We start from the raw sequence: 12,744 nt of genomic DNA on the forward strand, positions 1-12,744 counted from the left end.
GTTCTCTCCGTTGTGTGCAGTGACTGTGAGCTGGATCCGCCCTCATGTGCTGCTTTTATAGGCGTCCTATGCAAATCACTGCTCCTCCTCCTCACTCTTCTATTGGAGGATTCAGTCATGTGATGGGGAGGGGTGGAATGATTTCCTTCCTTGTTTACCGATTGGTATAGAAACAAGTCAGAACGCTATTGGGTGGCTTCAAATGTAACCAATCACAGAATGTGACGTCAGAGCAGTGACTGTATAAATAAAAGGAAGGGACCAGGAATTTGGTAACTTCGTCTGACGACTCTCTCATCTCACAATGTCTGGTCGCGGTAAACAAGGAGGAAAGGTTCGGGCTAAGGCCAAGACCCGATCATCCCGGGCTGGTCTGCAGTTCCCAGTCGGTCGTGTTCACCGCCTGCTCAGGAAGGGCAACTATGCCGAGCGGGTCGGGGCCGGAGCTCCCGTCTATCTCGCCGCTGTCCTCGAGTATCTTACCGCTGAAATCCTCGAGCTGGCCGGTAACGCCGCCCGCGACAACAAGAAGACCCGCATCATCCCCCGACACCTCCAGCTCGCCGTCCGCAACGACGAGGAGCTCAACAAGCTGCTCGGGGGCGTCACCATCGCCCAGGGAGGAGTCCTGCCCAACATCCAGGCCGTGCTGCTGCCCAAGAAGACGGAGAGCCATAAGGCTGTCAAAGCCAAGTAATCGCTAACAACTCCCCCTTCTCATCAAACACAAAGGCTCTTCTAAGAGCCACCCACATACATCACAGCAGAGCTCTACTCTCATTTCAATGGTGTGCAAAACTGATTTTATTTATTTCTTCTATTTTGGGTTAGGTGAAGATGTATCAAATACGATAAACCCAAATATGTTTTAGTGCGATTTTCTGGTCTAAATAAATTCTTATGTATTCTGAGTAGCACAGATCATAAATCTAGATGTCCGCCTTTACCTTCTCTCTCATCCTTATACTGCAGCACAAAAGCTTTTCTCAGTCTTCCACATCTCTATAGAGAGCACAGAGATCCCCGATTGTGTCTACGGCAAGCAGCCAATTATTGGTTTAAATGCCCCAAACCGCAGATTGTTTATTCACACTTCTAATACAGGGAAATTGTACTGAGAACATTTCCTAACTATAAATATGCGGAAATCCATTGGGAGATCTGATTGGACATTTGGATATCTAAAGATTTCACCTTGGTGGGGAGCACAATGGGCGATCATGAGACGTGTCAGTGCTTCCAGCCATTGCCAGTTCTATCCTATTATAAAGATTTATAGAACAATGTCTTCTTACAGAGACTCCTCCTCATTGTCCTCCATACTTTACTTTTACTACATTTCTTCTACAGATCAGAAATTATTCATTATATACCAAACATCCCCACCTGAAACATCAACACAGATCAGTCAGAGCCTCCATCAGATTTTTTTTTGTTTAAAAAAAAAAACAATATATAAAATATCGATCGTATATATATAATCAGATGTGATTGGTTAATCTTTCAAATTCCTCCCATAGAATCCTCTTCTTCCGGGAAACAATCACCGATCCTTTTAGCGGTAGTTTAGGAATAAAAAAAAAAATTGTTACATTTTATTGTTGTTTTAGGATTTCATTTTATACATCACAATACAGACTCCGCCCTGCTAGAGAAGGTTTCCTATAGAGATCAATGGAAAGTAGAAGTATTTTCTGGGCTGAAAACTGAGAATTATCTCAGAACACTTTTCCTTTTGGACGCCTCAGCAGACATTACTGGCTGATTAAGGAAACGCCCACAGCTCTGATTGGCTCAGATTTCAAATTGCTACTTTTAAATTTGCCCGCCTGAAATGTTGAGAACGTTACAAATAATCAGCCCTATTATACCGCCAAATCCGTCACTGAGACCTGAGATCATCAGATGAGACATTTATCCGGGAAATATCAATGCTTTATTAAGAAGATGAATAGAAAATGGAATGTGAAGATGATTGAATAATGTAAAACATTTCCATATCTTCTCTTTTATTCCAAGTCCTCAGAATGCAGAATCCCCCTCCCCCATTGCTACATACAGAACATGATAGTGAGATGACTTTTCTCATAGATCTCTACCTTTCTATATGATGGGATAGGAAGTATTACACGTTTCATAGAAACCTTCATTAGAGATTGTTCCTGAAAATCAAATCTGAACTCTGACACCTTACTGATCACTAAGAAAAAACTAATTTATAAAGCCAGAAATTATTTCCGATTCAATAAAAAAAAATCCCGATGATCCTTCCTGGGCAGTTTATAGTAAAATTGTCCTTTAGTGGATTTCACAAAGCATTTCATCTTCACAATATTTCTAATGTCTCCTATTTCAGGAATGGCGCGCACAGCTTTCCGGGCAGGTTCGGGTTAATCTGTCCCATGTGACCTCTGGCTGGGAAAGCCCCGCTCTACTGACAGCTGAATCACACAACTCAGTCATTGGCTGATTAGAGCTCTAAGAAATGGTCCTATTAAACCTAAGAAGGCGTGGTCAGCACTAACCAATAAACGCGGAGCGCGGTCTGTATAAATAGACGCCGCACAGCCCGTGTTCTCACACTTCTGTTCCGTCTGGAGATTAGAAGAGTTTCTCCGCCATGGCAAGAACCAAGCAGACCGCTCGTAAGTCCACCGGAGGGAAAGCTCCCCGCAAGCAGCTGGCCACCAAAGCCGCCCGCAAGAGCGCCCCGGCCACCGGCGGAGTTAAGAAGCCTCACCGCTACAGGCCCGGCACCGTGGCCCTGCGGGAGATCCGCCGCTACCAGAAATCCACCGAGCTGCTCATCCGCAAGCTGCCCTTCCAGCGCCTCGTCCGAGAGATCGCCCAGGACTTCAAGACCGACCTGCGCTTCCAGAGCTCCGCCGTCATGGCTCTGCAGGAAGCCTCCGAGGCTTATCTCGTAGGACTCTTCGAGGACACCAACCTCTGCGCCATCCACGCCAAGAGGGTCACCATCATGCCCAAAGACATACAGCTGGCACGCCGCATCCGCGGAGAGAGGGCCTAAATGCATTCTTATCTCCACCATACTATCTCTACACAGCACAAAGGCTCTTTTCAGAGCCACCACATCCGCCTCACAAAGAGCTCCATACTACCGCATCACAGATACTACATTTCTACCCCCCCCTCATCCCGCTACTACATGCTGCCAATCCCCGCTACTACATTTCTACACTTTCCCGGCATTTCTCTTTTCTCTGCGCTCCGATCCTCAGTGTGGAAGGAAATCTCATCGGTAACATTTCTAACCATTCACACTTCTCTATATCTTCCCTAATAGATACAATGGAGGAATATTTCATGGTGAGCGAAGCTCCTCTGTAACATTTCTAAACCGATCCCAGAGAAATCATTCACATTTCTCATCTATAAAGAAGATCCTTTCTTTTACCGATTTATTGTCCCCTAAATACAATGGAACTGATCTGTAACATTACTAACAATTACAGAGTAACAATTCACACTTCTATATAGATACAATGGAACAATATTTGGCAGTAAAACAAACGTTCCTATAAACAGGATCTTTACTTCTTCTCTCATCACTACCAGGAGATCAGAGAGAGGAAATCTGTTCTCCCCTCCCCCTCCTGAACACTCCCCGGGATCACCGATTTCTCAGCTCGGGTGTATAAATCCTACAACTCACTGCTAATAAATCTCACACTCACTCCTCATTCTTCTGCTTCCTCTCCCCGATCTATCACAGGAATCTCTCCTCTGATGTTCTCCAACTTTCCCTTTCACACACAGGGGGAGGGGACACAGCTGCACATTCCTAAACTTCTCACCAGCAGAGCTTACACTCTTTATTATGCTCTTCTCATTCATTGTCCACACAACACAATTATTGGCACCCTGGAGAGAATTGGACATTTCTCATTCCAATCGATCGTTCTCAGCCGATCAGCACACAGCGATATGTACAGTGAGTGTGCAATTATTTCCCTTATAACGGTCACATTAAATATTGAAGAGGAAATGTATCCCCTCCCCCCTCTCGGAGATCTCACATAGTGTGCGGGAATTGTCTCCGATCCGCACTAAACATGTGTCTGGTGGGGTTCCTAAAGATCCTTTATATCAGGAGGGATCTCCGATCTCTTCCAGTGATTTCTCCCATAAAATGCAGATTATAAGATGATCTGCAAGGGATAAATGTGTGATGGGGAACATCTGAGCTCCTTTACACTGTGCAAAGGAGGTGGGTGTAGGTAGGTATGTGTGGCTCAGTTAGGATGAGGTGAGTGTAGGTAGGTATGTGTGGCTCAGTTAGGAGGAGGTGGGTGTAGGTAGGTATGTGTGGCTCAGTTAGGAGGAGGTGGGTGTAGGTAGGTATGTGTGGCTCAGTTAGGAGGAGGTGGGTGTAGGTAGGTATGTGTGGCTCAGTTAGGATGAGGTGGGTGTAGGTAGGTATGTGTGGCTCAGTTAGGAGGAGGTGGGTGTAGAGGTAGGTATGTGTGGCTCAGTTAGGAGGAGGTGGGTGTAGGTAGGTATGTGTGGCTCTGTTAGGATGAGGTGGGTGTAGGTAGGTATGTGTGGCTCTGTTAGGAGGAGGTGGGTGTAGGTAGGTATGTGTGGCTCTGTTAGGAGGAGGTGGGTGTAGGTAGGTATGTGTGGCTCTGTTAGGATGAGGTGGGTGTAGGTAGGTATGTGTGGCTCTGTTAGGAGGAGGTGGGTGTAGGTAGGTATGTGTGGCTCAGTTAGGAGGAGGTGGGTGTAGGTAGGTATGTGTGGCTCAGTTAGGAGGAGGTGGGTGTAGAGGTAGGTATGTGTGGCTCAGTTAGGAGGAGGTGGGTGTAGGTAGGTATGTGTGGCTCTGTTAGGATGAGGTGGGTGTAGGTAGGTATGTGTGGCTCTGTTAGGAGGAGGTGGGTGTAGGTAGGTATGTGTGGCTCTGTTAGGAGGAGGTGGGTGTAGGTAGGTATGTGTGGCTCTGTTAGGAGGAGGTGGGTGTAGGTAGGTATGTGTGGCTCTGTTAGGATGAGGTGGGTGTAGGTAGGTATGTGTGGCTCTGTTAGGAGGGGGTGGGTGTAGGTAGGTGTAGCTGTTAGGAGGTGGGGTGTAGGTAGGTATGTGTGGCTCTGTTAGGAGGAGGTGGGTGGCTCTGAGAAGAGCCTTTGGGGGGTGTAGATGAAGGAGGCCTCCGGCTGCTGGGATTTATTTCTTCTTCGGAGCGGCCTTCTTGGGCTTGGCTGCTGCCTTGGGTTTAGCCGCCTTCTTAGCCGGACTCTTGGCGGCTTTTTTCGGTTTGGCTGCAGCTTTGGGCTTCTTGGGGCTCTTTGTCTTCTTGGCAGCTGCAGCCTTTGCCGGTTTCTTGGGGCTCTTGGTCGCTTTGCTGGCCGCCTTCTTCTTAGGGGACTTCGCCGGCTTCTTGGGTGATTTGACCGCCGGTTTCTTGGGGGACTTGGCCGGCTTCTTAGCAGCAGCCAATGGCTTCTTGGCGGTTTTCTTGGCCTTGTCGCCCTCTTGCTGCTTCTTGTTGATCTTGAAGGATCCGGAGGCTCCATGTCCTTTCACCTGGACGAGGCTCCCCTTAGTCACCAGCGCCCTGATGGCGACCTTCAGACGGCTGTTGTTCTTCTCCACATCGTATCCTCCGGCGGCCAGGAGCTTCTTGAGGGCGGCCAGGGAGACCCCGCTGCGCTCCTTGGAAGCGGCCACGGCTGTGACGATGAGATCGGACACGCTGGGACCGGACGGCTTCTTGCTGCCTTTCTTGGCTCCTCCGGCTGCCGCCTTCTTATTCGCTTTCTTCTTGGCGGCGGGCTCCGCTGGAGGAGAGGCGGCTGGGGCGCTCTCAGTCATTATTCTCAGCGAGTTTCTATAATAGATAAGAGAAATATAATGCTCGAATGGCGCTCTGCCTTATATACAGACGTTCTGGGCTGCTATTGGTTGATATTGAACTTGCCTTCTGCACTGCTATTGGTTACACTTTAGACACGCCCACTGACTGTCATTCCACTGTTGGAGAATCTTCTCTCTCTTCTTGTGTTTCCCTTGCAGAGAGAAAAACGATTTTAATATGAAATGGAAGGATAGCCGATCTTTATCGGGGACCCGATCTGCTCACTGGACTGTCACTTATCGATCTCTCACTTACCGCTCTCATGCTCTGCTCAGGAGGCTGAACACAGAGGCTGCAAACACCTCCAACCTCCTGAGTGTGTGTCTCATTCCTCCTTCTACCTGCTTTTCTACACACATTCCTATCAGAAAACAATCTTCTCACATCTCCAACTACAATCATCTCCACATGACATGAGTGAAGAGTGAAGATCAGGAAACATTTCCCTCCAATACACAAATCTGCTCGTCTATAGCTGAGTAGAAGGAGCCTGGAACAAAAACATCAGCCGGGGACATCAGATCCTTGTGTGATGTGATGGGAGAGATTGTTAGAGATACAAAGGTGTCAGATGATGGGAACATGTCATATTTAATGTACTTTGTATCACATTCTGCTCATCATCACACATATATTGTCATCTGAATATTCTGAGTAATTTTATTGCCACATATTACTACACAGCTATATAGACTACTCAGGTAGAATGTTTCCTTGTATCTAGAATCAGAGGTAAAATCTACCCATTCCTTCACACGGGGCAAAAAGAGGATGTCAGTAAGGTAGAGGTTGGTGTCAATCATCTTTTTATTATTATTTTTATTTATATTTGTTTCCATTTTTTTAATATAAAAGATAAGGGAGGGTTATAATAAACCCCATGTAAAATGTATTTTTACCATCTTTGGTCCGATAACCAAACAGAGAGTGATAAGAAATCCCTCCAAAGTGAGGAGATCCCTGATTCACACCAGAACTAGTGTCCACAGTGAAAGAATTCCACTCTACTGGGTGGGGACTACATTTGGTATTTTCTTTTACTTTCAAAGCTCAATGAAAATTGTAAACAGGACAGATAGAGAATCTCCCCAATCTCCCTCTCCACTATGTGTCTTTATCTTTAGTGATCTATTTTTTTTTTATATTATTATTATTTCTTGAATTCTGTATTTGATTTTCTTAAAGATCTAAAGGAAACAACAAAGGAAATGAGAAGATGCATTCTCAAAGTATTGCATGTATACAAATTGGATTGCTCAGATAGCAAACTAATATATAATACAAAAAGTACAGATATGTAAGCCACTGGTCTGTATATATGATGGCTATTAGGCAAAACAAATTGAAGGGTAACAATGCAGAACCTATATTAATTTTTATTTTGAGTTCAAATAATAATTGGAACCCGCAGGCAATCACACATGTAGATCTATTATGCAGTATTGGTAGGTGCATAGTGCTGATTTCTCAACCTTTTCAACACAGAGGAACCATTGAAATAAATTTCTGGTGTCGGGGAACCCCTGCTAAAAATTAAAAATCTACAACTTATGTGACACATTAGTGTGACAGTCAGTGGGAAGAATTCTCCTTATTCTTGTCATCGTTGGGAAGAATTACCCCCTTACAGATAGCTAAAAGGAATAATGGTGTCATTGGGAACATATCGGAGAGGCAGAAATTGCCCATTGCTTAAGGAACCCCTAGAAACCTCAGAAGGAACCCTAATTGGTCAGTCTAGATTTGTATTTCTGGGGTCTTTGAGACACAGATCCCAGTCTTTGTCGAATTTTTCTGTGGTAAGTTTGGCTTTGGAGAAAAAATATTACATTTTAAGATGGTTGATTATTATTATGGTCACGTCTTGGAGGGACGGAGGCTGCAGACATTTTCATTATCTAGCTTTTGCCATTTGTGCAGCAATGAGAATGACTGGGCATTCCCCCCATATGTGGAAACGAGTTCCTGGGAGATCACACTTTCTCTAGCACAAATTAAAGGTGTTGGGCTAATAATAACAAGTCTGGTAGGGGTATAGTACCACTGCTGAAAGAGTGTTTGTAGGGGTTCCCAATGTGTGGTACAATGGGAGAGCAGTTCAGGTAACAATAATGCCTTGTACCATTGGCACGGTGGTGGGGCAGAGGGTACATGCGTAGACCGTTACAATTTTCGGTTCTGGATAGATTCCCCTAATGGTTGTGAGAAGAGATCATAGATGTATGAGATGCCTTAGAGTAGTTTATCGTCCAATTTATAGGAAATTTAACAGAAGGTAAAGGATCTTTTCCTGTGTAACCCAATGTGTTTTAGTAAGCAAAGATCTGATCCTGAATTAAACATTGAATGTTCTGGAAGAAAGGCCGTATTTGGCTTGGAAGTTTGCAAAAGTCATTACGTTTGATGAAGGTAAGAGATTTCATATAGTGTGGATACCGGCTTCTATCGTGAGCTGTAGCTGTAGATCTGGAAGTATAAGTGCATTGATTTTGATTGGCAAGTAGGGCAGGATAGTATGAGGTAATCCCTTCAACATCTGAGGGATCGCTGTCCAAACTCTCTGGGAGGCTGTTATTGTATCTAACGGGAAATGTTTAGGTGTTGGGGCTACAAGTAAGGCATCAAGGTATGATTTTAGATATTTGTTCAGTTTAGATTTTAGATATTTGGTCAGTCATAACATCTTTCACGTTTTACAAAAAAAATATTCTAACGTTACTGTTTTCTTATTTTTAAAAACAAATGTATTTAAAAAAAAAAAAAAAAAAACATGTTTGTAAGATTGTTGCGCTAATACGGTGTGCCATAAAGTTTTGCAACAATCTTAATTTTATATTCTAGGGTCTCTGCTTAAAAAAAAAATCAAAAAAAAAAAAAAAAAGTTGCTCGGGGATTCTAAGTAATTTTATAGCAAAAATACTGATTTTAACTTGTAAGCAAAAATGTCAGAAATAGTAGTTAATACTATTTAGCTTTTTAAATCCCTAAATATTAAAATAAAAGTATACAATCTTTCAGACACTGGGGAATAATTGGAAAACAATGGTCATGTGTAAATTCACCTATAAATGTGTAGATATTAGTAATTGTGTTAAACATGTCCAATGACGTAGGAACAATTTCCTACTTCTAACTTCTATAAAGGACTGTGTGCTGTCCGAGGTGATATTGTGATCAGATTTGTATGTAGCTGATACTTTGTACATATTTTGTGTCTTTTACCTATCAGGCAGCTTATGGCTTTATCTATGGACATCGATCTGCTGTTGGTGATGGAAATAGATACAAATAGACAAAGATTTGGCTGGGCTGATTGAATAGATACAATGTTTCGTTTTTCTTGCTTCTCTCCCCCATTGTGTTGTGGGATAAAAGCTCCGCGATCTTCCCAACGTGTGATTTGAGATAAAGTAACAATGTAAGGCGGGAGATTGTGGAGGATGTTTTATTGTAAGAATGTGTGAGTGCGGCATATACATGTTTAGGAGATCCTTACCTAAGATTGTGATCCGGGTGACGGGACAATGTGCTATATATTTATTTATTTTATATTTGTGTATATCGTATTCAATGTGAAGGAAGGATGTGATCTCCTTACAGGGACTGGCTGTCATTTCCATCCATCCTTTGATCTCCAGAAGATTTTCAGCAGAATTAGAGATCATTGAATATTAAATACCAAACAAACATCCCCCATCTGAAAAGGAACGCAGATCTCAGATCCCCCTTCACACTCCTTGGAAGGAAAATACATTTTATTATCGGAAGAAAACACCCAGAACTGTGATTGGTGCAATTTTCACATTCTATAATTCAAATTTCCCGCCGGAATTCTATGGAACGTTCCAATTATCTCAGATAAAGTAATCCGACACTAAAATCTGATATCTCTTCCTCCGGGAACATCGATCATCCGTCCTCTCAATTGTCGGGCAGTTTATCTAACCATGAATAATAAATACGTTAGAAATATAATAAATGTCACATTTCTTCCAGTCTTTTCTTTTACTTCACAATACAGAATCCGCTCTGCTAGAGAATGTTTCCTATAGAGATCAATGAAAAGTCTACTGAACAAGTATTTTCTGGGGGGAAACGGAGAAAGATCTCAGAATACATTTCTATGAAATCCTCATAAGAAAGACATTACTGGCTGAAGAAGGAAACGCCCACAGCTCTGATTGGCTCAGATTTTATATTGCTCCTTTTTGAATTTGCAGCCTGAATTGTGAAGAACGTTACAGAGAAATAATCAGCTCTAATCCGCCAAACCGACACTGAAACCTGAGACCCCCCATATTAAAACCAGAATAAAAAAAAAAAAAAAGTGAAAGTGTTGGTAGAAACATGTAGCAATGATGACACTGCCAGATATATATGTACAAATAAATGTTTCATATCTGATCGGTCCCTTTTTGTAAGTAGAAATCAGCAAAATGTTAACAATGTTTCTAAGTAAATAAAAGAAAGAAATTAATAAATATTTATATGTTTTTCCTTCTATTTATTCATGTATATGTATATATACATATATATCATCATCATCATCATCATGATATGTCAGAAAAAAATGTATAATGAATCAATAAAGGCAATATTGCGCTTCTGATAGATTACATCTGTTGCCATTCAGTAAAACATTTAAAAGCTTCTAAATAAATGAAATTCTCTGCAGTGTGATAAATGACTGAACCCCGCCCCCTTCTCAGCATGTCTCCCATCAGGTCCGCTGAGCCTTATACCCAGGAAGATGAGATGTCGGAAAATGATGTGTCTTTGTTTCCTTTTCAAAATAATATTTTATTAATATAAAATTACTTTGAACAATTAAAATTGGTGATTGTGTTTCTGATATGAAGTGTTAAAGATTCCTCTTCCCCAGCTATAAATAGAAAGAAATAAGAAGAATGAATAATTTAATCTTCTGGAAATGTATTGCTGTTGCATTAATGTATCTGAATATAATATAATATTTAGGAGCCTTATAAATGAATGCAATTATCTTTATTTTGTAATGAATGGTGTGACTCCGCCTCTTTCCCAGGAAGGTTTCCATCTGGTCCGCTCAGGCTGTATATAAGGAGGGCGGGCAGACAGCTGAGCTCAGTCTGTCTTTGTAGCAGAGAATCATCATGTCTGGGCGCGGTAAAGGAGGGAAGGGTCTGGGGAAAGGAGGCGCCAAGCGGCACAGGAAGGTGCTCCGGGACAACATCCAGGGCATCACCAAACCCGCCATCCGACGTTTGGCCCGCAGAGGGGGTGTCAAGCGCATCTCCGGACTCATCTATGAGGAGACCCGCGGAGTGCTGAAGGTTTTCCTGGAGAATGTCATCCGCGATGCCGTCACCTACACCGAGCACGCCAAGAGGAAGACCGTCACCGCCATGGATGTCGTCTATGCTCTCAAACGCCAGGGGCGCACTCTCTACGGATTCGGAGGTTAAAAAAACCCCACCGCTTACCCACTTCATCACAACAAAGGTCCTTTTCAGGGCCACCCACCTTCTCACACAAAGGGCTGATCATTCACAACTCCCAACACTCATTTCTACACATTTATTGTGTAACCATAGGAACTGCCGCTCATTTCTTTTCACTAAGAAATGGAGTGCTGCGATGTCTAGCTGCCCATACACTCTGCGATCTGATTGTTCAATCTGCTTTACATTTACCAAAGATATGGAAGAACAGAACAATATTACAAATTACATTGGTCGTGCAGTTGATGTATAGGAGATTGTAGAGTCCGCACTCAGATTGATGGAGCCGATTTTTCGAGCTGGCTGCTGAGTGAGAATATATCGTTTGTTGGAACTGAACCTAATATTTCTAACGTATTTATTATTCTTGGTTAAATAAACTGCCCGACAATTCAGAGGACGGATGATCGATGTTCCAGGAGGAAGAGATATCAGATTTTAGTGTCGGATTATTCTATCTGAGATAATTGGAACGTTCCATAGAATTCCGGCGGGAAATTTAAATTATAAAATGTGAAAATTGCACCAATCACAGTTCTGGGCGGTTTCTTCCCATAATAAAATGTATTTTTCTTCCAAGGAGTGTGAAGGGGGATCTGAGATCTGTGTTCCTTTTCAGATGGGGGATGTTTGTTTGGTATTTAATATTCAATGATCTCTGATCTCCAGAAAATATTCAGCAGAATTAAAGGGTGGAGGGGTTTGGGAATAGAAAATAATTGATTCGGATTATTTGGCAGATTTGTTGTAGAAATATTCGAGGATTTTACCGGTTTGGAGGAAATATTTGGAACCTGAAAAGCGACACAAGTGATGTGATTTGGAGGAAGATGAGCGAATCTATGAATAGAACTTCTACAATGTCGGGTTTAGCGGGATAATGCGGCTGAATCTTGCTATTGGCCAGTAGAATAACGGCGGGAGATTTAAAAGAAGCAACTCTGATCCATCATAGGCGTGGTCTATTAATAGCCAAGAGAGGGAATAATGTCCTGAATTATAATGTGATGTGACATTGGAGGTCTATGTAGGAGGGATGGATTTGGTTGGAGGAGTTTAGCGGTGAGAAGACGATCAGCATAGATAGATTGGAAGTAAAAGAGATGAGAGAATGAAGTTCGGTGATCACATTTCCTCTCATTACTACTCATCTGTTTCACAAGTCTGAGTGTGATAGGAAGACAAAGTGTTTGCCTGTAAAGTGCATTTTATTAATTCAATTTATCACAATAAAATATTACTTAATAAAGAAAATAAATTAAACCCAGTTATGTCCGGCTCTTGGGTGGGAAACTAATAATAATATTGATATTTAGTAGAGAAGTACTGTAGATCGATCAGACTGGGAGGGGATTGGATCGAACCTTCCTTCTATTCCCATTCTGA

General features: G+C 42.7%; 4 protein-coding genes across 4 annotated transcripts; 3 read left to right on the forward strand and 1 right to left on the reverse strand.

Annotated features, from left to right (window-relative positions):
• Positions 1-304: 304 nt before the first annotated feature.
• LOC309564687 (histone H2A) lies at positions 305-697 on the forward strand (the record flags this gene model as incomplete). The annotated part of the gene is made up of 1 exon (XM_082269352.1): positions 305-697. The coding sequence occupies one exon, from the start codon at positions 305-307 to the stop codon at positions 695-697; it is 393 nt and encodes a 130-aa protein (XP_082125478.1).
• A 1,923-nt stretch (positions 698-2,620) lies between these two features.
• On the forward strand, positions 2,621-3,031 carry LOC309564867 (histone H3.2; the record flags this gene model as incomplete). Its single annotated transcript, XM_082269554.1, has 1 exon — positions 2,621-3,031. One exon carries the CDS (start codon positions 2,621-2,623, stop codon positions 3,029-3,031), a length of 411 nt encoding a protein of 136 aa, XP_082125680.1.
• Positions 3,032-5,187: 2,156 nt separating this feature from the next.
• LOC309564655 (histone H1.3-like) lies at positions 5,188-5,835 on the reverse strand (the record flags this gene model as incomplete). Its single annotated transcript, XM_082269320.1, has 1 exon — positions 5,188-5,835. One exon carries the CDS (start codon positions 5,833-5,835, stop codon positions 5,188-5,190), a length of 648 nt encoding a protein of 215 aa, XP_082125446.1.
• A 5,175-nt stretch (positions 5,836-11,010) lies between these two features.
• On the forward strand, positions 11,011-11,322 carry LOC309564678 (histone H4; the record flags this gene model as incomplete). The annotated part of the gene is made up of 1 exon (XM_082269343.1): positions 11,011-11,322. The coding sequence occupies one exon, from the start codon at positions 11,011-11,013 to the stop codon at positions 11,320-11,322; it is 312 nt and encodes a 103-aa protein (XP_082125469.1).
• Positions 11,323-12,744: the final 1,422 nt, after the last annotated feature.

Source organism: Pelophylax lessonae, assembly GCF_965119305.1.
Source record: "Pelophylax lessonae genome assembly, chromosome: 9".
Classification (NCBI taxonomy): Eukaryota; Metazoa; Chordata; class Amphibia; order Anura; family Ranidae; genus Pelophylax; species Pelophylax lessonae.